At 38.8% G+C, this 25,845-nt stretch overlaps 2 protein-coding genes across 2 annotated transcripts in view; both read right to left on the bottom strand.

Moving 5' to 3' along the window:
* The window catches only part of TEK (TEK receptor tyrosine kinase), a gene marked incomplete at both ends in the record, with an annotated part of 38,904 nt that extends 30,963 nt beyond the window's left edge, over positions 1-7,941 (bottom strand). Inside the window, one exon of the mRNA XM_080637453.1 lies at positions 7,890-7,941. Within this exon, the coding sequence (XP_080493579.1) occupies positions 7,890-7,941 (52 nt within the window). The remainder of the gene's footprint in view (positions 1-7,889) is intronic.
* A 10,124-nt stretch (positions 7,942-18,065) lies between these two features.
* IFT74 (intraflagellar transport 74) overlaps positions 18,066-25,845 on the bottom strand; it is a 41,958-nt gene continuing 34,178 nt past the window's right edge. The window contains exons 17-20 of the mRNA XM_080637383.1: positions 24,907-25,070; positions 23,548-23,673; positions 21,066-21,126; positions 18,066-18,491 (exon numbers count right to left, since the gene is read on the bottom strand). Of these exons, the coding sequence (XP_080493509.1) occupies positions 18,376-18,491; positions 21,066-21,126; positions 23,548-23,673; positions 24,907-25,070 (467 nt within the window). The 3' untranslated portion in view covers positions 18,066-18,375. The remainder of the gene's footprint in view (positions 18,492-21,065; positions 21,127-23,547; positions 23,674-24,906; positions 25,071-25,845) is intronic.

The following is a 25,845-nucleotide window of genomic DNA, read 5'->3' as shown; positions in this document are numbered from 1 at the left end:
ATACCTGGCTGTATTTTTCAGAACGTCTCTAGTACATGCACTCCTGGGGAAATTGCGCTGAGCAGAGAATTAGTGTGTTATCATGCTGTCGTTGTAGCCCCTCTGTGGTCTCATTCCCTATCAAAATGCCCTTCATACAGGCACAGGTTCATCATGTTTTCTGTGCTGTGCTGCACCAGCAAAACTCAGTGAGGACCAGCTGGAAGAAATGGCTCTCAGAAATTCCCTGGAACACATCCCAGACATAGGACTGATCAAAGAGCGAGAAAATCTCTGATAAGAGTTTAAAACATCACTTTGCTACATCAGAACTGGTGATAGACACTAGTTAGGGAATAAAGCCATGCAGCAATGTTAAGCTTGAGGTAGTTAATGCCATAGATGAGTACATATACCACAAGCCTCACAAGAGCAGAGAAGTGTTATGATTTGTCCTCTTGTCTCAGAAAGTCCTGCCCAAATACTTCCAAATTTATTCTGTTAAGCTTTGTCTGGCCTCAGGAAAATCGTGGTGAATATTCAGAACAAGTTCTACCTAGTGTGAGGCCTTTGCAAAGTTGCTTGGAGACTGTAAAAGTGTTCAGTGCTGTGGAGTGGCTAACATAAGCAGCCAGCAGGATCAGCTTTATCAAAGTAAAGGATAACCATATCCCATTGCCACCCAAACACATTTAATCACTAGTCAGTATTTGCAAGGTGTATTGAGACTGCAAAGTTCTGAGTATATGTTCTAGCTATTAATTGAGTACCTGTGAAAGACAGTAAATTGCTTAGACATTACACATCTAATTATGTATTTGTTTTCCTTATATTTGTAAAGCTTTATTATTAATTGCTTGAAGTGATGATTCTATGATTCAGGCCCTTCTATGATTACGTGATTGTAAGTGATTACAAGCTGGAAGTCCTTCCCTTGGCGTTTGGAGCATAACAGAGGGAAGGGTTATGATAAGAGATAAGTGGAAAATTAATACTTTAGAAGTACTAATTATTTCATAGAAGAGGGAAGGACAGAAAATTCCAGTAAATTGCACCCCTTTTTCACCAGGTGAAGCAAGGGGAATAAAGGGGATAAAAATAGAAATCAGAAAATCTCAAAAATCATTTTGAGACCAATGGAAACAAATGTCCCAGACTATCAAATCATCAACCCTTTCTCCTTCAAGTCTCTTTAAAAACACCTCCAGGCACTCCCGCTGCTTGGAAGAACAGAGTTTGATTTAGAACAAACCTAACTTGCTAAATAGCCTGCACCTCAGCATTTCTCATTTTATCACGTTTTGCAGTTCCAAGGTCAGTTGTACCCTCCTCAATTGTATTTTTCTGTAGAAATCACATAACAGTTTAAAATAATTTATCTATTTAGGAACACAGTTGGCGATCATGTAAGCGATTTTGCCAAAAAGATATAGCTTTTTGTTAATTCTTACAGAAGTACTTAATAAATCACATTGATTTTTTTTAAGTTATTTTTTCTTGAGTAATTAGCTAATTTGAAAGATAATCAAGCCATCTGGCAATATTTTTCATGTGGAGAGTGGAACATATACCGCACCAGAATTTGGCAAACTTTATTTCCCTTTTTCTGTGAACTCCACATTCATCAATCTTGGTTATTTTTTGGTCATGCTTTAAAAAAGTAAATAATTGGGAGAGGGAGCAGTGAGGGGGAGCTTTGAAATCGCATATTCATTGTATGGGCTCAGTAGCCTCTTAGTGTCCTGAGAAGCAAGGATAGCAGCAGTTCAGGTAATTTCTCCTAGTGAGTCAAGTTTTCCTCTCACAGCTCAGTCCTCCACAGGAAAACAAGGCTAATGTTACTATTACCCAAACAGATTAAGATTCTCTGCCACACAGCAGCAGCGGGGCAAAAATAAAGAGTCAGAATACTGCTGGAAAACAGCTCATAAATGAGCAAAAAAGTCAGGTTTTTCAATGAAACCTTTCTTCTTGTCCATGGAAAGAATCTTACTGCTTGTATCTCATGTGACACTACCGAGCAGCTGTAGGACAGCTGACAGCTCAGATACCAAGGACTCTCACCCTTCAAAATGGAGGAGGAAAAGTCCTATGAAACTAATATGAAACAAAAAATTAGTGCCAGGACATCACTTTGCTACTCAGTAGCAGTGGGAAAACCAGAGCACAAGTGTGACAAATAAAATAGTCTGTCAAAGCTAATGGTTTCTTACAGGCCCATGGGTACATCTGGAGCAGGTGAAGCAAATGCCTTCTTCTAAAATAACATATAATTATTTTCTTTACATTTTGTCAAAACAGTCTTTCAAGATGAAAAAGCTAGAAAAGAAACACTGGTGCAGCTTTTCTGGGGGTTTCCTAGTGAGGGTGCCTAAATGCATGTGTAAGTAACCAAAATGTAGAAAGATGCTTTCTCATGACTTTTCTTGTAGACCATAAGCAAGTAAAGCAGAATACAACACATCAGCAGAAATTGCATGTAACAAACAGCTGACAATATGCTAGGTAATGCTGCAAAAGAATAAGGCATGTGGGATAGCTTGACTAGAACAGACTTGTAGTTCAGCTACATCTGGCTGAACATCTGGCGAGCCAAATATGGGTACTACCATCAAGAAAGTACTTGCAAGCAAGAATAAATATGTCCAAAACAAGGGTGGTGCTTACAAATCACATTATGAAACCACTGTGTATACTGCCTGAGTATACTTTATGTTGCTTTTGTGCATGTACCAAGATGAAGTATGCAAAATAACATAGGCAATCAATTAGTCTTCATAGCATATGTCAGTGCATACAACATGCATAAGGTTAACTGTCTGGAAATGCCTGTGAGTGCTGGCTGCTGGATGGACATACTCTAATACATCTTTGCCTGTACAGTACTCTCACTTTGCCACTGATTTTTCCAACTAGAGTAATGAGAGTTGTTTCTGGTGCTAAGCACAGTTAGTGACTAATGAGGCTCGGGGCCCTGACTAGTGACAGCCTGAAAATAACACGAAAGAAAATCATCAGCACAGTCAGAAGTGCAGATGGAACTGCGCTGTCAAGAGGGACCTGTTGCAGTCCAAAGAAGAAATTAACCAAGACACTTCATAGGACAGGCTGACACAACGTGAAAAGTAAATAAATACCAGGCAAGCAAAATACCAGTCTTGAAGTAAAAAGTTTATAAATATATTACCCTTGAATACAGAAATGTCATTTATGAACTATCTCAAAACCCTTCCAGAACATAATAAATTCCTAATATCTTCACACCCTGAAAGTGTTTGCCTTTCTTAGTGCTGAATTACAAAATTAATTTTGATGGATTTTTTTACTTCTTTGTGATATGACCCTTGTTTAACATTATTAGTGCATGTTCTTAGTTTGGGTGCTAGTTGAAGAACAGTTATCAAACCTGTACCCTAAAAAAATCAGCATTTTGAATGCTTAACAGGAAAGTCTCAAGTTTCCCCACATCTCCACTGAAACCGCAGTGGAACAGCATCCTAAGTATGATCTTGCTACTAGCACAGGATCGATGCTGTCTTTGGAGGACAGGTCTTCATTACAGTTTCTCGAAGATTTTCATCCGTCCAGTTCCAGACAGGTTTTGCATCACAGTGGGAGCTGACCATGGAACCATGCATCTCTTGCGCAAGTGGAAGGTGCATCCATTTTTGCTTCATTTCTTCTACGCCTACCCAACACTCTCCACATCACAATGACTTCTTGGTTTTCCATGGCAAGACAAACAGGAGTTTCGTGTTTAGGAGATGGGTCTGGGCCATGCAGGCTCAAATCTATGTGACCGATGCAGATCAGGTTTCCAACCCAGATAATTCTCTTTGTGAAGGACAAATTACATATCTCTCTTGCCTAAAGCAAGCTGCTAGCTGCAGTCAGTCCTTCTGACTTCTATGCTCCCCCTTGTCCACCTAACGCTTTCCAGATGAAATTCTTGTATCAGACTATTGCAAAATGTCACTTTAATTTTTCCATTAAATGAAGTTAAAAAAAAAATTCCATCCAACCAGCTTAATTATGACTAAATACTCCCGAAATCTAATATATATATGTATATATATAGATACGAATTCTGTACCTAAAATGATAACACATGTTAACATTTGTGAATGTAGCGTGATTTCATTTCACCCATTTAGATTTTATTCCTCAGAGTCTGATGCTATGCCTTTTCACTCCTGATTACTCCCTGCTGCTGAAATGGCCTTTGGAAACACAGGCTTCCTAATAGCTACTCTATCTCTCACTGGGTCTGAACCAGTCATGTACTGAAAGCAAACTGCAAAGCTAAAAAATAAAAGGGCAAACCAGAGATAATCAGCCCACTTTTGTAAATCTACTTAGGTCAGTACACAGAGCTGCCTACTGTTGTTTTTGCCTTCTAGCTGCAGAGTCAAGGAACAATGAGTTAGTTGACAGCTGGAACTTGTTTCTTTGCAAACATATAGGCAGCAAGGTAACTAAACCAGAACAGCTCTCTTTCTTCCATAAGACAGATCTGTAAATCATGATTGTCCTAACAGAACTGTGCAGAAACACTAACATTCAGCAGGTCAGAGATTCAACCAGTGATCCTTGCGACAGGATCATCATTCCTGGATTAGATAAAGGCTACATCTCAAGAAGAGTCTAAATTACATGTAAATTTCAGACTCATGAAAAAGGCACCAGGACACTCTTCCCTCTTGGTAAATAACCTAAGTGTGGCAGGCAGATGGGATTGCTTAGTCTCACAAATCAAATACACTTCAGGAACAAGAAATTAAATCCATGATTTGATCTGATAGCAGCATGTTTGAAGATACTCACACAGGCCTAGTCCTTTAATTATGAGAAGAATAACATTCTAACATGAGCGCCTGCTCATGGTCACAGGTGTGTATTAACCAGAGGTTAGTATAGGTTTTCTTTAGGTTAAGTTAAATTTGGCAAGAGAAAAACAGGTCTTGAAACTATTATTAGCATTTTTCCAGTCTAATTAAATATCATGACTTCTTGTAAATTTGAAGAGCCTACAGCATCATAACAGTGCTTGTGTGTATCGCAATGTATGTTGACAGTTGCTTTAATTTCTAAACATGTAAATGTGTCATGTAATAATGATAATATACACAATTTATCAGTTTTTTTTTATATTGATCCCAAAGAAAACACAGCTGTCAATGGGGATGTTAGAAAGCTACCACTGAATGCCACTCCACTGTTAGCTCCACTGTTACCCTCTCTTAAAAGGCTAAATAAACCTTTTGAGTCTTTACCATATATGGATCCAAAGCTAAATCACACACACTCACAAAAAGAAATCCAGTATTTTTAGATTTAAGATTATTGGTAGAACAAAGCTATGGCAAAGAAGATTGCGTTTGTCTTGCCGAAGAGAGACACTGGACAACGTATTTGTTTCCTGCCAGAAATAGTCAAAGAAATGTGCTTGAAACCGGTTTTAATTGTTGCTGATTTCCACAGTCTTTTACTGATGGAGGCCATCTTGCTAAAATAAGGCTACACATGAACATTTTTGAGAGTTAGCCCACTATGAGAATCTGAAAGCAAATTATCAGACCACTTGAGGAGGTTAAAAGGGAAAAGGTGAGGTCTGACAGTCATTCCTTCCTTTTTCCTCTGCCTTCCAAGGGAATAGGTGAGTCTGCAGCTCTCTTTGGTCAGGATCTAACAAACTTAACTAGATTGTACCTAGTCACAACCTTGGGGTTTGAATCCATACTTCAGGATGGATTCCAGGATCATTTTGATTCTACAAAATGTTGACTGGAGTAGAATGAACCAAAAGAAAAATGTGCTCAGTCTAGTTTCACGAATCCCAATAGGATTAAATTCAACCCCTTGTCAGTTTAATTGAACATTTGCTATGTCAAGCAGTGCAAAAGTAAGCATTTGTGTGTATTTTGAATGTTACCTTCCAAATCAGATCTTTAGCTGCAAATGGAGCACTGTTATTAAAACAACAACAAGAAAAGACATTAGATCAATGGCCATTTCTCGTAACAGGAGCCAAGCCAACAGTCTTCAGTTTGGAAAAGGGTGGAGTGGATTTTGTGCCTACCCAGCAACACACCCAGAGAAGCCCATGATCACTGGGGACAAGGTTAAGCCAGTTCACTGTCTGCGTTGAGTGTAAAGCCTCCCCTGCTCAGGGAATGTCATTCCTGCTTTCCTGAGCTCCGCCTGCAGTATCTAGAGGAAAGCGGGATTGCATTGTCTTCCACTGCTTGCCCCAGGAAACATGATATCATTCTCAAACAAAAGCGGGAAAGCTGACAGATCTATTGAGATGGGTGTGACTACAGCACACACCTCGCTGCTCAGCCCCTGTGGAAAAGGCACTGACTGGCAGCTCTTCAGTACTGAGCTGTCTGCACTGCCCATGTTTACAGCTAATCTCTGCAGGCAACTTTTGTTCTTCCCCTGCTTCTGACTTAACAAATGTCGCTTGCCTGCTGTGTCAGTTAGGTGTATGTTTTGATGCAGAGAAACAGCAGAGACAAGGAAAAAGAGTTGGGATAACTGGACTCCCTTTCCTCCTCTTTCATGCTGCTTACAGCATCAGGTTGTCTCCTTCAAGTGACAAGCTGAAGTGATCTGAAGGCTAAACAGGCTGAATCAATGTGCACAATTAAAAGCCATAAAAGAGGATTTTGTAAACAATATGCAGACTATTACATCAAAGGCTAGATAAGAATACTACCAAACATATACTGAACAGATTTTAAACATATATTTTTGCCTGTATTAATCTCTAGCCTTTTATAGGTGCCAAAAGTAAAATTGCAAACTCATTTGTTCGTAATTTCTCTTAGGTATTCTCATGCTGCTAATCCAGAAGATCTGTGAATTTTAAAGCTAGTTACACAGCAATGAGGACTTCTGTTTTTTCTTGCTACTTTCTGGTTTTCCTTGCAGGACAACCTGCAGTTTTATAGCACACTACCTTTTTGCTGGACTGGAAGAACATATACATACCTCAATGAAATGGTTAGGAGTGACTTAAGTCTAAGGTTATTGTGTAAATTGTGTTTCTGTTTTACAGATTTTGCTTGGTATATTACCCAGAACAAACTGTCTAGAAAATCAAAACATGGATGGTGAAAGCAACACTCCAATGCTGAACAATTAAGAATCTGATGGCAAGAGAACAGGCTTCCTTAGGGCTCTGCTAGTGATAACTTCAGCAAAACATCTCTGACATTAGTTCTCCGAATACTGTAAACTAATTTTCCATTAGTATAATCTCACTGTGTACCTTTTCTGCAGGTGTCTTATGGCTAAATTCTGACTTGCTAAACTAATGACATTTGCTGATAATACTGAACCATTCCTCAGCTGTATTTGAAGTGTTACTAACTGATCTTCTATAAGGTGCCCTTTTTGTCCACTGACTTTCATATAGATTCCAGTTCTGGAATCTTGTCTGTCTAAAAACTTGTCTAAAATCAGATACTGGTATACCAAGAAATGTCACATTTCCCACCACACAGCCAGTTCATAAAGTCAGACACAGAGCAGATATTCTTGGCGAATGACACCAATGGTTTCAAAGTTGTGAGCTTTGTGAAGAAGTTAATACCATTAGACAGAAGAGAAACCCTGTTGTAGTCTCTCTCTGTGTCAACGAACTACTTCAACAACTAAAAAGAGGTATGAGCAGATTTTACATGTGTATAAACCCTGCCCAGCAGCTTGGCCACAGTCCTGCCCTCACTTGCTTTAAAAGGACTGCAGAGAGGTAAGTGGACTCACTGAAACAAACGCGAGTACTCATCTCTAAAGGTAAGTGCTGAAGTAAGGAGTAGGGAGTCATGCGCTTTGTCTGCACATTGCATGAGAAACAATAAAGGCATGACAGGTCAACCACAGATATTAAAGCAAAGGCTTACCTGAAATCATCAGGCTGAATCCATAGAGAACTAGATGTGCTAAAGCGTCCATGCTTTCCAAAATATATCCATCCAGTTCTTACAGTCGCTCATGGAGTATCCTTTTCTCAGGGTAGACGTTTACTGGTTACTCTTCTCCATTGTGGTACGCTGTTTACAAGTCACAGACAAGAAATCATAGCACTGGCGCAGGCTGGAACAGTCTCATTGCTGTCTGAGTACAGGGAGTTTAAGTTCCTTTTTCCTGTTTCCTTTGTAGATTAGGATGGGAAAGGCAGGATCTTAAAGGCATTTTGTATCAGCAGGACTGCAGGGCAGTGCAAATCCCGTCCATCCAGCAATACATCAAAACGGTTATCTGGAGCTGCTGGAGAAGCAGGGGACTGCTGTTGGTCACAGTCAGCAAAATAAGAACAATGATGGCATCCTCCAGTAGGCGGGAGAGTGCAAATAAAAGCTCCTCCACCTAGGTACAGGAGGGGAAAAGTGTCATCCCCTCCTCATAGCACATATCTGCTAATTTCTCATGGTGCTATCATATTTTCCCTTATTTATTAAAACCATGTGTAAGCTGCTGGCTGCAACGCATCTCAGCATACAGTAATGAAAATATGAAGTAAACGGTAACAAACCAACCAGATGAATCCAGTATAGATCAAAGCCAGCAACAATCCAGCAAACTACTCCATTAGTTCATGTGCTTCACTGGAAACAATTCTGCTCTGACAATTGGAAACAGACTGAAAACTTGTTGCAATAATAAATCACACCCAAGTTAGAGTTATTATGACTTCAGTGGGATCAAAATGTCCACATTACTTAGCGGGGGTCTCAAAACTCAGAAGCTAAAACAAAACATAAGGGAAAAATACAAAGACAACCACCGAAAAAAAAAAAAAAGGAAAGAAAAAAAAATGGAAAGGCAGCACTCCACTATTCAAACAGCATTGCAAATAAAGGGCAATCCTATTTGCCCATTGGCTAAATATAACCCATGACAATATGACAATGTAGCATTTGAAAGTCCTGTAGTTCTGCCAAGATGCTAACACCCAGAGTGACTTTTACAGAAGCATAGAAAAGTGAATGTTCAGCAACATTTTGGAAATGGGGTGTGGGTTGAGCCTACTTTGATTTGATTTCCTTAGCAAGACCTTTTAAGGCTCCACTTGGTGTAGATTTCACAAAGGAAGTCCTTTACACCCAAAATCTATTGCCATATGCACAGAAGGGTTTTGCCGTCCACATGTTTCAATGCAATTACCTAGAGTTGCTCCTTACATGCTGCCCTCCCACCCCAAAAAAACCCCAACCCAAAACAAAGCAAAACTGAAAGCCAAACCGCCTAGGAACTTAAACTGAAAATACCTTCTCAGTGCAAAACCATAATGTGTTGTCCAAACATTACTAAAATTCCACTTTGAGGCTTACAGAAGGCAGAATATAAGATATTTACTTGGTCTGGTTCCAAACCAAAATACGTATAGAACCATAGAATAGTTAGGGTTGGAAAGGGCCTTAAGATCATCTAGTTCCAACCCCCCTGCCATGGGCAGGGACGCCTCACACTAAACCATGTCACCCAAGGCCTCATCCAACCTGGCCTTTTCTCCATCTTGATTTTGTGCACATTTTCTTCTGCTCTTAGGCATGGAGAGGCAGTGATTAACCACACGCCAGTTGCACATTAGCAGAATATTTACTGTATTACACTAAGTACTATCATAATTCCTACCTAGTGGATAGCTCTGTTCTGTTGCTCATTTAACCTACTTCTAACATGACCTATCTTTAATTTTGTTTTCAATATCTTTTGATTTGCTGGAGGCAGGGGCTTAAGCAACTCCAGTCAAGGCTGTGGTTCTCCAGATTGTTACTATGAGCTTAGAAAGGTTTATAAACTTTTCACTTAAATCTCACTCCCCAGGGCATAAACCAGTCACTGGTGAGAAATGCATCATATCTCTATTTTGAATGCATCTAAATGCAAAGCAATGCATACGGACTGCTGCTGCTACTGGTTTTGCAGTATGCATAATTGGCCAGGTAAGCTATTCACTCTTTTTGAAGAATCAGCTTGTGCCTACTGGTCATCTGCCATGACAAGGTAGCTATCTCCAGAATGAGAGCAGACAGCCTGAATGTGCAATACTTCACAAACACAGGAAGGCTGCAAACACTTGCTGAAGCTAGAGAAAAGGAAACATACTTACCCAGGTCAGAATTTAGGTAGGATACCAGCCTCAGGAGGCTCATGTATTTGTTTTGTGTTTCATGATATGATTTCAGTTTGAAGAAACAAATAATAGTATCTATGATTCAGCAAACATCTAAGTATTTATTTATGTGTAATAAGTGGGTAAGTTCTGTTTCTATATGGAAGGTTTTTAAGTGCCAGAGTTTGATTATTGCTTCCGCTGATATCAAAATTAATCACACAAGCATTTGCTAGACTGTGGAAATTAAAGGATTTCACTGTTCTGGCATATTCTTACCTTCTATATTTTCATCATTATAGTTGTGGATGCCACTTCCCTGGCAGTGTTCAAGGCCAGGTTGCACGGAGTTTGGATCAACCTGGTCTGGTAGAAGGTGTCCCTGCCCATGGCAGGTGGGTTGGAACTAGATAATCTTTAAAGTCCCTTCCAACCCAAACCATTCTATGATCCTGTGCTATTAGACTATAAGTCTTCCTAAAAGTAGGTCATACCAATTTTCTGTCCTATGAACTAGAACTTTTATGATCTGATCATCCTTCTGATTACTGAACAACACAGAAGTGCAGTAAAATTGTCTATCCTTTCCATGAAGCAGCAATGATATCATAACAAGACCCCGTGCATGCTTCTGTCTCTTGCTACCTATTCCCCACCTTATGTTGACAGATCGACAAAAAAGACGATCCTAAATCTCAGCCTCTGTTGACTATAAAAGAGCGGAAGAATTGGAAATAGCCTCCTGGCAAAACCAGATTGCCGATGAAAGAAACTGAGCTGAAAAAGAGGAAGAGTAAAATATGATACCAAGTTATTCTAGCTTTTGTTGCTCATAGGGCTAGCAAAGACTCTTGACTACTGGGCTGGCCAATGAGCAGGCCTATGGCACACCCTCATGAGGGTATTTGGGCCCCACAGACTACACCCTTCGTCTTTTCCAAAGGTACTTGAAAGGCTCAGAAAGGCTGTCCAACCCCTGTGTGATTTCTAAAGTGTTCCCTGCAGAAACATGGCTTTTGTGGGTGGTTAACTGCTGGTTAATACATGTCAGCATTCACATCTAATTTAATGCCTATCACAATGGTATGCGTGAGTTTTTAAATTAGTTACAGCAAGGAAATAAATTGTCTTTCAACACGTAAACACAATCCTAGCGTTAAACATGGCTTTTCATAACTCTGTTTGCTGAAGGCTAATTTTATGATATGTCAAGTGCCCTGAACTCCTGACACCAGGCTTTCCTCTTTAGATAAGCAGCACGCTTGTCTCAATCCATTCATACATGCTGCAGCACATGGAAATATGTGAGAAGGAAAAAGAAACAATGCCACTCTGCACTTCTTTAATCAGGTAGATGTGTTAGCAGAAAGCACATATCCTCTTGCAGTGTCTGGCTGTATTCTGCCTTTTGGAAATAAGCCATTACTTTGGCCTTGACATGATGTTAATGTGTGGCATAAAAGGAACTTTAGGAATTATTACTCACTGCAATCAGCTAATGTGAAGCAGAGGCTCATAAATAAGACAGTTTAAGCTACTTTTCTTTAACAAATCCTGTTCTTCCCTACAGAACAGCCTATGCCACTGAGGCCAGCCACAGCCCCTAAGCCATCTATTTTACCTGGAAGTGAGAGGTAGGATCCAGGTGGCCAGTCAGAACACAGGTACAGTGGCTTGTCAAAGCAGTCAGGAGGAGGACCATCCCTACAAGGTGCCGTGGCAGTGTAGAAACTGGGGGAGATAAAGGTTTCTGTGGTACACAGCTAAAGATAAGTCATAATAACAGGAAAGGACAGTATAGAGGAGTGGTTGTGAGAAACTTCAAGGTGGGGTAGAAAAGGTAGTAGAATCTGGTTTTTGTTGCAGCTCATTCTCTTCCATTTGGCATGCTGAGGAGGTGCAGTTACTTTTTGCTCTTTCTGCTGCCTCTTCTGCATATGCATATTCAAAAGGTAAGTCAGGACTGCAAACACAGCTATCATCAGGGTTTTGTGCTCAGAGATTTTGTTTTCTTCTCCTAAAAGAGCTTCTCTTCGATTTTCAGGAGACCATAGTCTGGAAAATGGCTGAGTATTGAGCAGTCAACAGAACAGCCTTAGCCAAAGGCAGCTGTTGCTTTCCTGTCTTCCTAGTTAGTGAAATAAAAGGGAATTTACTACAGCAGAATTAAACACAGGATGTCATGGGAATCTCAGGTTTCTCTCAAGTGGAAAGTTCAGCTGATGAAAAAACAGAGGAGTACTTTAGGGCCTCTGCATCAGTAAAGCCACTGTGGAGGGCATCAGGCTGTTTGACTAAGGTCCCTATTCTGGAAAAATTTACTTTGTGAGTCACTTGCATTTTGTTGAAATAGGCTTTATGTAGATTTTACAAAGGCCTGTTGTCGGCATGACAAAAAAATTATGTTTCCAAATTCACTGTTGACAAAAAAGAGACTTTTTTAAAAAGTACATGGAGAAAGCAAGTGTGAGAAGTTATGAGCCAGCAACGATGATGGCCCCTGATGGTGTCAAACACATATATGAAATCACATGAGTAAGAGTAAGTAGGCTAGTTAATCCCACTTAGCTTTTGTTATGAAAACAAGAAGCCTGCATCCTTGTTGTCATTGTTTTTTGAGCACATTGTTTTCCTACTTTTGAGCACATCCACTCTAGTTTTCAAAAGATCTGATAAAAGAGATGATTCTGACTATGTGCTAAATTGACCCCAAATCAAGCTTTTGTTTCTCTGCCAAGACCAGGTTCAGGATCAGGTTGTGGGAGCACAGTCATAAGTAATGTTAATTTGCTGTATCAAAGTCAAAAGAAGCCTGGAGATGAATGAGATTCTCCAGCCTGAAGAGGTCACCCAGCAGAAGATAAGTAGAGCTCATACAAAAGCTACAGAGCTTATGATTTTCCCCCTCTGTTCTGTTACTGCTTTTCTACTTAATTTTTCTACAATAATACATTTTGAAGGACAACTGACTCTGTGTATTTAACAGTAACAACCGTATATCCAAATATATATTTAACAGTATCAACTGTATATCTAAATGTCTTCAAGATATTGACATTGAATCACCCCAAATGATGCACAGCAGCAAAGATGTGACTGCCTAAAGTAGCCTAGCATTAATGAGGCAAATTTCTTATCTGAGCAATTTGGAGAGAGAAAGACTTAATTGTGTAAGCCACTTATTGCACGTGAGGTTTGCAGATCTGACTATTGCTTCCAAGGACCAGGAAATGGGTTGTGCTCATTAGATCTCAGGGTTAGTGTTTCATCCATTCAGGGTTAGTGTTTTCATCCATTAAAGTTACCAAAAATCACTCTTAAAATCCTGTTTACAGGACCCACTATCTGCCACTGAATTAATCTCACACTGTTAATGTGATTCTAATGGTTATTTTTATTTGACGACTGCATCATTGAATTTTATTTAACTACAACCAGCATTCATCAAGTACAACTTAGTGATAAATTTGCTGTCTACTTTGCTCTGCTTCCAAATTGATGTCACACTGGGACTGGCTAAAAGCTTGTACTGATTTAGGAGAGCCACATGTGCACTGTTGGTGAGCTGCAGTGTAACTGTTCCTTCTCTTGAGTGCTGCAGCTTTACCTTCAGTTTTTTCTCTTTCCCTGTGAGAGAAAGATTTCTAAATCGCATACTTCTTTTAGTGTTTGATCAATACAATTTTTGCAATTCTTTAAATATGGAAGCACGAAAGAGACATGTACATCTTAAGATGAGAAGTTAAAATGTAGATTTGCATAAAGAACTTCAGTAACTTTCAGCTCAATAATCCTAAAAAATGTGAGCACAAGTCCAAGCCACTAAGCACTTCATTTAATTTGGAAGAAAAAGAAGGAGCAGGAAGGATACAGAAGATTTGAAGGCTTTATTTGGAATTTTTTCTTTCATGCATAACCCTTGGGGCGACTGATACTACTGATAATTTCTGCTATAATCATTATTTTAATTTTCTAATTTTCAGAGGTGGTGAGTCCCTCTCACCCCACTTGAAATAGTATCATGGGCAAATTTGTGATGTATTTTGTAGACCAGTGTCTTGTACCTTATTCATCCTTTGCTGCACAGCAGAAATCTTGGGCCTGATCCAAAGATACCAGTGCTCAGTGAATCAAGCCCAGCCACTTTGTATCTTTCAAGGAATTAGCTTTACAAGAGGAAACAAGAGCGGATCATTTTACATTTCTGGCTCTCTTTTTTCTTTTTAGATGTGGGAGACTTCCTCCATTTCACACATTTGGCATATTGACCAGCCAGTCCTCCTTCCTGACACAAGAACGCTGCAAACCAGGGAAAGGAACATTTCTTCCTCTGCTTCAAACTTCTGCCAATGCCAATGAATGATTGATCAAAGCTGGGATTTTGAATGTGGATCATCTCTGCAGTTATGAAATGCTTAAAGGCTTCCTTCCTCTTAACCGAAAAAGAGAGAGATGACAACTGGTTTGTTTGGGAGTAATTCAGTTCCCCTCTGAAGAGATTAATGTGTATGCCACAGTATTGCTCTTGTTGAATTATCACCTAAAATACATACAGCACTCAGCTAGTATTCACCACTCTGCATGTGCTCAAGTGAATGCCAATTTTGTGATCTCTTAGAATCTGAGGGGGTTTTTTTCACTTCAAACAACTGCCACATCCACACCACGCAGATGCTTTATCACTGAGATGTGTTTCCAAGGAGTTCACACAAAGCAGATACTTTGCATAATAGTTGTTATAAAGTAAGCATTTTAACATCTTTCTCCTCAAACTAAGGTATTTTATGGCTAGTACCTCATCATAAGATCTGCCTTATGCCTTGTATTTTTGTCTTACACTTGCAGCAGAAAAATAGACTTAAAAAACCGGAAAGACTTTACAACCACTGATTTTGGAAACTTCCCTCCAGTTGTGAAACAGACCACACCAGCACTAAGAAACATTAAGTACTGTCAGGCAGAAAGAACTAAAAAAGAACCTCAGTATTCTGCCCACCTGGAATTTCACACAGGAATGCTGAATGTTGTCTTCTAAAGCTCATTAACGGAAGGGGAAAAAATCAACTCATTTTGACGGAAAAATACATTTTTTTGATCACAATGAAAATCAATGGAAATAAGATGAAGCAAGAAGACCAACAAGAGGACTACTTCATGCCTGCAGCAAAAATACAGCTAGCCTGGATGTATGATATCTCTGAATAGGGGAACAAGGTTGGTGCAGTATCATCCCATCACGAGCTGGGAAGAGTGACATTCATTCCTATGCTCAACATGCAAAGTACAAACATAGAAACAACAGACCCTTTGGTTGAAGATTTTGAAATTGAAATGCTCGTTTCTGTGCAGTGTGACAGTGAAGCAGTATTTGGATTCACAGACACTGTCAAACCTGGTATTCTAATGCCTCAGTAGCGTCTTTCTGGAGGATGACTAAGTGAGGCAACTTTTAAACAAACTATGCGTAAGTCTGTAAGGCTCGTAGGGATGCACCCATACTGGCAGAAGCTGGCTGATGGCATTGTGAGGCCATGCTCACTTATCATTTTTCCATGGTGATGAGAGGGGTTCTGGAGACTGAAAGGAAGCAAATGTCATGACTATCTTCAGGAAGAGAAAGAAACAGGTAACTACAGGCTGGTCAGCTTCACTTCAATCCCTGAGAAAGTAATGGAGCAACTTACGCTGGAAACCATTTCCAAACACATGAAGGATGGGAAAATGATTGTGAGTAGGTAGCACGGATTCCTGAAGGGGAAATGATGCTTAATCAGCCTGACAGCCTTCCACAATGAGGTAACTAACTCAGTGAGCAAGGACAGAGTTGTGGATGTTTACCTCAACATCAGCAAGGTGTCTGACATGGTTTTCCATCAGATCCTCATAGATAAGCTGACAAAGTACAGGTTAAGTAAGTGGACAGTGAGGTGGACTGAAAATTGGCTTGAGGCTCACTGTGTAGTCTAATCAGCCTTGGTGAGACAGGTGAGCAGAAAAGGTGATTTCTTCACCCCATAGATGTTGTCACTTAATGTCCTCTCAGTTTGAAGTCATCACATAAAATGGATAGAAGATTGCTTGGAGAGAGAGACCTGTGTTACTGAGTAACTGTCTTGATACACACAAGAACTTTAGCGAAAAAATGCCATGTGTCCAGTACTTAAACTTGTGTTTAAGAAAATATAAAAAGAGGTAAAGTTATTTTCACTGAGATGTTGAGAGCTAGATACGGATACAATTTACTCAGCTCACTTCTGGGAATGAGTTGTTAATCTCCTTGAGAGAGATAAAATGCCTGCTGTGTACCTCAGCGTTTAGAATCCATATAGTTCTTTTCAGCTACAGATACTATGACCATAATCCAGGGCCATAAGGATGAACTGTTAAAAGTCAGAACAATTGACAAGATTCTGAGACAGAACAGGTAACCTGGAGATCCCTGAATAGCACAAGGAAAAGAACACCATGCTGGGGAGAGGACTTTTAGGACAAGTATCTCCTAGGACCACCACAAAAAACTGTAAACTCTGCCATGCTATTTTACAGAATCACTACCAAAGAATAAAACCATCCCCTACCCTGAGTGAAAGCAAATTCAAAGCATTGTGTTTATTCAGTCTGCAGCTTTTTTTCCACTGTTCATTAAAATGTGTTATCATAGCCGAAGTGGAATTCAGGAGATGATCTCTGGCTGATGGTTTGGTTGGTGAGAATATTAGACTTCAACTTTATCTCAGCAAATAATGGGCTCTCTCTCGAACAGCTGAAACTTTGACAGGAAGGAAGAGACATTAGTGGGAATTTCCCCTAGATAACAGTCCTTGGTTTATAGAAATCCTGTTCCATTATCTCTAAATATTATACAGACATAAATATACAGAGCAACAGCATTTACTGTGCTGAATTTGGAACACGGTGCTTCTCTGCGAGAATCTTCAATATTTTTGCTTTACATACTTCTTTATACTCCCAATGACAATCACAGATTTGAGAAACTTAGTGACATAAATACAGAACTTCTATTTTAATGGACTCAGACATTTTCTAATTCTTGGTCTACCCCAGTTCTATGAAGTGAAGCATACAGTCTACTTCTGTCTTGGAAAACTTTTCTAAGAGAGCAGAACAATTACAAATCCAGACCCTGCTGCTTGTCATTACTTTTTGAAAAAGCTGGATTACTGTCCGGCTAAGATTCCTATCTACAGTCAATTGTGCTTTTTCTTTTCTCTTTGACCAGGACTAGGTTACAACATACGAGGTAGAGAAAATTATGAATAGGGAGTTTTTAATTACATGTGGAATGTGCAGGAAATACCCACATGGAAATTTTGTTTTATGTAAATGTTTTCTGAAAGTTCTGAAAAGTACAGTTATTTCTGCATCAGTCCTGTTTTTCTTCTATGACGTTGGATCTAAGTATTTTTTCAAAGTAGAGGTTGCGCATGACACTGTAGCTTGAAACCTGAGGGAAAAAAAGCATTGCAGAAAATACAAATAATTTTCCCTGTTATTTCTTTTATTGGTAAATACTACAAAAGTAAAATGCTCTGCACAAGATCTGTAATAGTTATGCTTCACTTTGCATGAAAAAAGTGAATGGTTATATTAAAAAAATATAAAGAAGTTAATCAGTTCTCTATTGGGAAATGAAAATTTTCTAACACATAAAGTATATTTGCTTTTATTGTAAGACTATTTTATTATAAGACATTTATAGTATAAAGCAATTCTGACTCAAAAGGATGCTTGTCCTCCTTAGATATTTTCCTTCCTTGTCATAAGTTGCTGTTTAAATATGGATGGTATGCTGATATTACCATTAATCTTATTATACACTTCATTTAAGATAATGTGTATGATAGCCTGCCAGGCAATCCTTATTCAAGGAAAAAACTCCCGTTACGTTTGGCAGGGATAGGCCTACAAGACAATTAGAGATCCACTGTGTAACGCAGGCTAAAGTTTCACATTTCAATCCAGCGATGGGCCTCAGTAAAATATTCTGCTGATTTTACACTCATTGTGTAGTATTTCTTTTTTATTTCTACAAGTTTATAAAATTCAGAAGTTCATTTCTAAAATTTTTAACTAACTGTTGCAAAAGAAGAATAGTATTAAAAACTGTGAGTTCTAAAAACCTGGAAGAACTTCTTTTAAGAGTCTGTTTCCATAGTGGTGAGTGAATGAGTTCAGTAATCTAGTTTTCCATGTTGCCTGTGCACAACTTTCATTGTTGGTCCACTGGGGCAGGAAGGAAGTGCCTGGATTCAGTTCTTGGTGTTCTGTAAAGCTTCTATGAGAGCTTTGTTGTATTCTGTGATCAGCTTTCTCACGTTCTTCATTATTGGCTGGTAGTCAGTCTCCTGACTTTTTGTTGCTATGACTGATTAAAAGAATTAAGGAAACAAGCTGCCAGTATAAATACTAGGATAATTAGAGACCGCAATACAGTAAGTTTCCTTCTGTGAAAACTGTCAAGGGGTGCAAATAATGGAAAAATCTCAAACTGGGTCTAAAAGATTTACACCAATTTAGTAGCAGCAATCTCATACCATGCATTGTAAAAGAATAAAAAAAGAGTACACACCTGAGTCAGCTTTATTTTCATTTATATAGGCAATAGGTCCCTTGTGGAAGACTCTTCCCATTGTAACACTGCAAAAAAAATCATTCCAAGTCATAGAATCATAGAAAGCTTAGGGTTAGAAAGGACATTAAGATCATCTAGTTCCAACCCCCTTGCCATGCGCAGGGACACCTCACACTAAACCATGTCACCCAAGGCTCTGTCCAACCTGGACTTGAACATCGTCAGGGATGGAGCAGTCCCAACTTCCCCGGGCAACCCATTCCAGTGCCTCACCACCTTTACAGTAAAGAATTTCTTCCTTATATCTAATCTAAACTTCCCCTGTTTAAGTTTTAACCTGTTACCCCTTGTCCTGTCACTACAGTCCCTAATGAAGAGTCCCTCTCCAGCATCCTTATAGGCCCCCTTCAGATACTGGAAGGCTGCTATGAGGTCTCCACACAGCCTTGCCTTCTCCAGGCTAAACAGCCCCAACTTTCTCAGCCTCTCTTCATATGAGAGGTGCTCCAAGCCTCTGATAAAATTTGTGGCCCTGCTCTGGACTTGTTCCAACAGTTCCATGTCCTTTTTATGTTGAGGACATCAGAACTGTACACAATACTCCAAGCGAGGTCTCACAAGAGCAGAGTAGAGGGGCAAGATCACTTCCTTCAACCTGCTGGTCATGCTCCTTTTGATGCAGCCCAAGATACGGTTGGCTTTCTGGTCTGTGAGCGCACACTGCTGGCTCATGTTTAGCTTCTCATCAACCAACACCCCCAAGTCCTTCTCCAAAAGGCAATGTCACTCAGCTATTTACAGTCGTATATTCAGTCTGTCACTTTAGAACTCTGGCTATAAAAGTCCCAGTCCAAGAAAGCAGGACTAGCCCAAGCAGATGTAAAACTCTGCAAAGGGGTTCACATTTGGATAGGCAATACACTGTAGCAAGTAAGGAGGTGCTTTTAATATAAACTTTTTTTTCTTGGTTTGTTTTAGTTTTTCCTGTTAGAAAAAATACGATCTAAGATTCTTGCCTTAGTAAGATATTCCTGTAGAGCCTTCTTCATAGAGGAGGTGGGGTCTAATTACCTTACATTGTCCAAGATTTTTTTCTGATTTTTTTCTATGAATCACTGCACTTACCAGATATGAGAAATGGGATATTTGGTATATGAAAAAGATAATGCTATACGCATATCCTGTATTATTATTTTTATTTCCCTGATGGCCAGGCTGATACAGAGTTGCCTGAAATATATTCTTGTGCCATTTGCTGAGACATGTAGTGATGTACACTGTTCAACACACAATACGTGATGGTGTTGTCTAGTTTTGCTGTTACTTTTACCAACTACATTTATACTGTAATAATCATTTAACAGTGGGTTATATGCATCTTTGAGATTATAGATTTTTTGTTATCTGAATCATTTTAAAGAAGTTACTGTATTGCAGTGAATTTGAAGTCCCTAAAATATAAAAGTGTAACTATGCCCTACTCAGATCTCTTCAATAACTACAGAGAATACTACAAGATGAGAACCATCAATTCTAATTAAAAAAACTTCAGTGCTTTCGCTAATTTCAAGAACTACCTTATGAAAATCAACCTTTTGCTGATGGTTCAGAAGGTCTTATATGCCTCATCACTGGAAGTGTTCAAGGCCAGGATGGACGGGGCTCTGAGCAACCTAGCGGAAGGTTGGTCTGTGGAAGGAAGGGGGTTGGAATTAGATGATCTTTAAGGTCCCTTCCAACCCAAACTGTTCTATGATACTATGATTAACAGAATGTAACTTTCAATAAGCAACGCATAATGAGAAAGCTACAACGCACTTCCCCCATCCCAGCCCGTTTTGCAGTAGAAGCACCTCTTATCTTACAATATTTGTCTAATTTTTGTCTCTAATATGCAATTCCTCTTTTAGTTGATAAGAAATAGAGTAAATGCTCATATTTTTTTGTTTACTTTTTCATCACTGATATCATGGTGTTATAAGATTGCAAATTAACATGTAAAGTCACCATACTACACAGATTTTCCAACAACGCTACACTTGCTGCATGATTTCAGATAAGACTGGACAGATGATAGGATGATATTTGTATGAAACTTAACGCAAGACTGATCCAACAGGAAAACTCCGGACTGCAAGACCGATCTCATGCTTAAGAGCCACATAAAATTGTTTCAGATAACACATGAAAGTTTTGCTATATATAATATCTATCAGCTAAACAGACATTTGCAAGGCATCTCCTTTCCCCTCCTCCCCTGTCTTTTGCTGCCCATTCCATCCTGTCTTATTCTGCTGGAGGAAACAGATTTCTTCCTCAGTTAATACACTGCATGAATTTTACTGTATTTCTTAAAGAAAAGGATACATTCCTTCATCATAAAGTTATTTTGCTCATGGTGCTGCCACTTCCTCTCCAAATTTATAAGCTGAAAACACACAAAGAGCCAAAAATTAAAACTATTATTATTACGTACATACTTTATACAAAGACTCTCAAAAAAAAAGGTTATACGAATACCCTGTACCCTATCACCTGATAAGATCAAAGCTATTTCACAAGAAAAAAAAAAACTAACACAGAAATGAGAAACAATAGCAAAATTGTTTTAAAACTGCTAATGATTAACCTACATATAATTTAGCACTTCATACTTCTATTTATATAAAAGCACTGCATTTAACTGCAGTGGTAGGTGGAAAAAAAGACAGCTGCGAATTCAACACTTGTCGTATGGGGAAATGTGTAAGCAAGTCAGAAGTAAAAAGGCAAATACTACAGAGAGATACTAATTCTCATTATAGTTCATATCATTTAAATGATCTCTTCTTAAAATCAGTAAGATCTAAAATCACCAAAGATACAATATTTCCTGACACTGTCTTGGACTTTCAGCTATACAGAAGAAACTTCCTTACTTCCATAGTTTAGTTTCCTGTCTGATGCCAGAAGCTGTGATAAGAACAGAGCTGCAGTAAGAAGATTGCAGGAGTGTGGGTTAAGTGCTGGCACTTCTTCAATACTTTCAGCATCAACAGGAAACTAATGTGGACATTATATTGATGGCTGCTTCCTTACAATACAATTTCATATTTGTTTTTCTGATGCTACTGTTCAAGGTTCTGCATTTCAAGATATGCAGATGTTATTTTTAAATGCAAAACCTGAAAATCATTCTAAGACTAAACTTTCAGTGGAAACTAAGGTAATAAATTAGTAAAATATTGTAAGATTTTACTTAAAAGCTTATTTTTAAGCTAGAAGTTGATATGAAAATAATTCCTATATTACACAAAAATCTTTCAGTGAAGAACAAGTTACCTAGTGTACTGGTTCACTGCAAACATGCTAGTCATTTATTTCCAAAATATGGTATTTCTGATCAAATACAATATTTATTGCTGTCTTTGTAGATACTGCTATGTGCAATACAGCCAGTCTAGTAGCCCATCTGATATATATCAAAGGACATAGTGCATTTTTGTAGTAAGTCCTTGAAGGCCACAGCTCATACAGTCGACTGCTTACAAAATTGCCCAAACCCTCAAGAGATGTAAATGCTATTTGTACTTCAAAATGCTTGATGCATGTCAACTAGTCAGCCATTTTATATTTATTCACCCTCATGACTTTTGCAATCATGACATAAAAAGCAAAGAAACAAATCCTTTTTGCACCCATTGAAATAGAACTGCCACAGCTTAATGAACTAAATAAATGCTGTACATTATAATGTTATTTTATATTAACTTTTTGCATCATTATGCATACCTTAACACTGGCCAGGTATCCAGGTCTGATTTACATAACCTCTAGGAATAAGAATCTGATTTTGGCATAAAACATAAACAATAACTGAAGTCTTGAGGACTCTGGCATGTAGCTTTGGGGATTTATATCACCACCTAAGAGTTAGCCCACAATAATCATATGCTATGAATCTATACATATACCTCCTGATTTAGAGCTATGCCCTCTCATCTGCTCCATAAAATCCACTCCAGAAGAAAGTTAAACATGTACAAATATCTCTTTCAGCTTTTAACTGAATCAGAAAAAAGTAACAGTTCTAAAGGGCAAAGATTTCAATATCCTGAAACAACTAAAATCTGTGAAATGCAGAGCAAATAATTTCCATTTTTTCAGCTTATTTTGATGTTGTCCATTTTCTTTCTATGCATTCAAACCTATATGCCATTAAAGCTTTGTTGTCAAAATGACAGCAATTTTTGGGTGTTTATAATGGAAGAAAAAAGGCTGCTCAAGAGTTTATAAACATCATCTTTCCTGATTCACTTTGGAAAAGTAAAAGTAAATACACTCATATACCAAAGTTCCTTGGGTTTAAAAAGTCTGATCAAACCCTAAAAATTCAGTGTTCTGCAAGGAGCAGAAGGATTGGGAAAACTGAAATGGAATTAACAGTACAAGTTGCAAGAAAAAACTTACTGACATAGCTTTAAAACCAAAAGGGATCTTATCTAATTACCAGTGACTCTTTTTTCTTGTAATTTCTTAAGCTGTCCTCAAAACTCCTCAAGCAAAGGAAAGGCAAAAGGGGAAGAGCTCTGAGCAAGATTAATACAAACAGTTAAAGATTCACCCAGTTTTTAAGCTCAGAGAGACCTCTGCTAGTGACTTTGAAATCCAAAGCTTATGAGCAATTTATTGGCACGATATTAACTTTTGTCTGAAAACAGAAAACAGGGCTACACATTTACAGCACATAACTTTGAAAACTCCCTGAGAAGGGATAAAAGGATTCTGTCAATACAACGCTTCATGCGCATGAGAAAACTGAAACTACAATGGAAACAACTGAAGAGATAGTATGTAGCTTGATATATACCTGAGAATGTGTCTCATTCTCTTGCAGCTCTCTCTTTACTGTCTCATACTCTGTATTCAAGTGTTCCATTATTTTCTTGAAAGCATGGGTACGTTTTGTTAAGTTTTCTTTGTCATCCTGGAGTCTCTAGTCGGGGAAAAAAAGAAAACAACACAAACCAGTTAATGGATGAGTTAATTTGCTTTGGGTTGCAGACAAATGCATCAAGAGGAGCGTGACCAGCAGGTCGAAGGAGGTGATCCTGCCCCTCTACTCTGCTCTCGTGAGACCTCACTTGGAGTATTGTGTGCAGTTCTGGTGTCCTCAACATAAAAAGGACATGGAACTGTTGGTACAAGTCCAGAGGAGGGCCACGAGGATGATCAGGGGACTGGAGCACCTCCCGTATGAAGACAGGCTGAGAAAGTTGAGGCTGTTCAGCCTGGAGAACAGAAGGCTGTGTGGAGACGTCATAACAGCTTTCCAGTATTTGAAGGGGGCCTACAAGGATGCTGGGGATGGACTCTTCATCAGGGACTGTGGTGGCAGGACAAGGGGTGACGGGTTCAAACTTAAACAGGGGAAGTTTAGATTGGATATAAGGAAGAAATTCTTTACTGTGAGGGTGGTGAGGCATTGGAATGGGTTGCCCAAGGGAGGTTGTGAGTGCTCCATCCCTGGCGGTGTTTGGATGAGGCCTTGGGTGACATGGTTTAGTGTGAGGTGTCCCTGCGCATGGCAAGGGGGTTGGAACTAGATGATCTTAAGGTCTTTTCCAACCCTAACTATTCTATGATTCTATGATTCTATGATTCTGATTTAGCTTTCAAGATGCTACTTTTTCTTCCTTTCAGAACAGAATCATAAGCTTAAAGAACACATAATGCTTTTCTCTAGCATGCATTCTCTGTCCTAAAAACATTATTCAATGGTTATGACCAACTTGGAGGCTTATAGCACTAGCGGGAATGCTAATGTTAAGAATTCGTAGGAAATGTATCATCTGCAAAGTGCGAAGTGCTTTAGACGGAGTTTGTCTTAGAGCAAATACATGCAGAATAATTTTTCTTTAGTGTTTTGATTCCATGATTGCTAAATTCAAACTTACGGGTAGACCTAAGTTACAGCAGAAAAGTTTAGAGGAAACACTAAATGAGAAATTTTGTGGAAAGAAATTATCAAAAGGTATCCAGTTGATAGCCTGCTACAAATACCTAGTCACATATATAAGGAGAAAAGCATCTGGATTCATTTGCCCTGGAGTGCAAGCCCCATGTTCAGCAGTCAGTTAGGATCCCCAGTCACAGACCTGGATTCCCCTCCATTAGGTGCTCAAAAGCACACAAAGTCTGCATTTAAAGGATTCATTCTTTTCCTTACCTGTTTCTTCTCTTCTCCTGATGCTTTCAGAGCTGGCAAATTATTATAGACCTTCAAATCCATTTTTGTTTGTTCTATTTTGTCTTGAAGAGAAGCTAGTTCATCAACCATCTTGCCCTCCAAGAGTTCCATCTTCTGTAGGTCCATCTGCAGTTTTTGACTTTCTAGATCATAGAATCATAGAATAGTTACACAACCAATTAACGCGGCACTTTATTTCATGATACATTGTCCACTATATAAAGGTTTATTCTATATCTTAAGCAACACAAACAGCTCCTGTTTATTTTTCTGGTTTTGATATGCATGGGAATGTTAATGTGAGCCAAAGAAAAAAGACTGATCTTCAAAATCATCCTGTCAGACTCCTGTATTACAATTAGTGCCTTATACTCTGTAAGTGAAGAGTATTGAAAATGTGATTTTCTACATCACAGTGTGGTATTTCTAATGTTGTTTACAGCAACAAGGCTGTGAATGGTGGTGATACTTAAGCAGTGGTCATACCTTACAAAAAGTTGACTGCAATAATCCAGACAGATTTATTTATTTGTTGTTTATGTTGGTTTTATTCATTTTGCTTGTTTGTCATAAGACAGTTCTATGACAGTAAATAGCCAAATTTGCTTTAAGCATTCACTCTGTACAGCAAAACACTTCCATATACCCACAGAATAAATACTGTCATAGCTTATAAAATGAGTATGTGCTACAATATACAGCATTTACTTCTGACAATTCATTAAAAACAAACAAAAGAGATGCAGATAATTAAAGGAGTTAGAAATATGGATGCTTATATGAAGAGAGATGGAAATACTGGAACTGTTCAGTCATGAGATGCTCAAGAGAGGACACAACAAAGATACACACAAGAAAATACACTTTGATCTAGCTCAAGGTTTATCCGGTTTTGAGGATAAGTTATCCACCCTGAGT

Source organism: Psittacula echo (genome assembly GCF_963264785.1).
Source record: "Psittacula echo genome assembly, chromosome: Z".
NCBI lineage: Eukaryota > Metazoa > Chordata > Aves > Psittaciformes > Psittacidae > Psittacula > Psittacula echo.
Note: the sequence above shows the minus strand (reverse complement) of the source record. Positions and strands in the feature narration are given on the sequence as shown.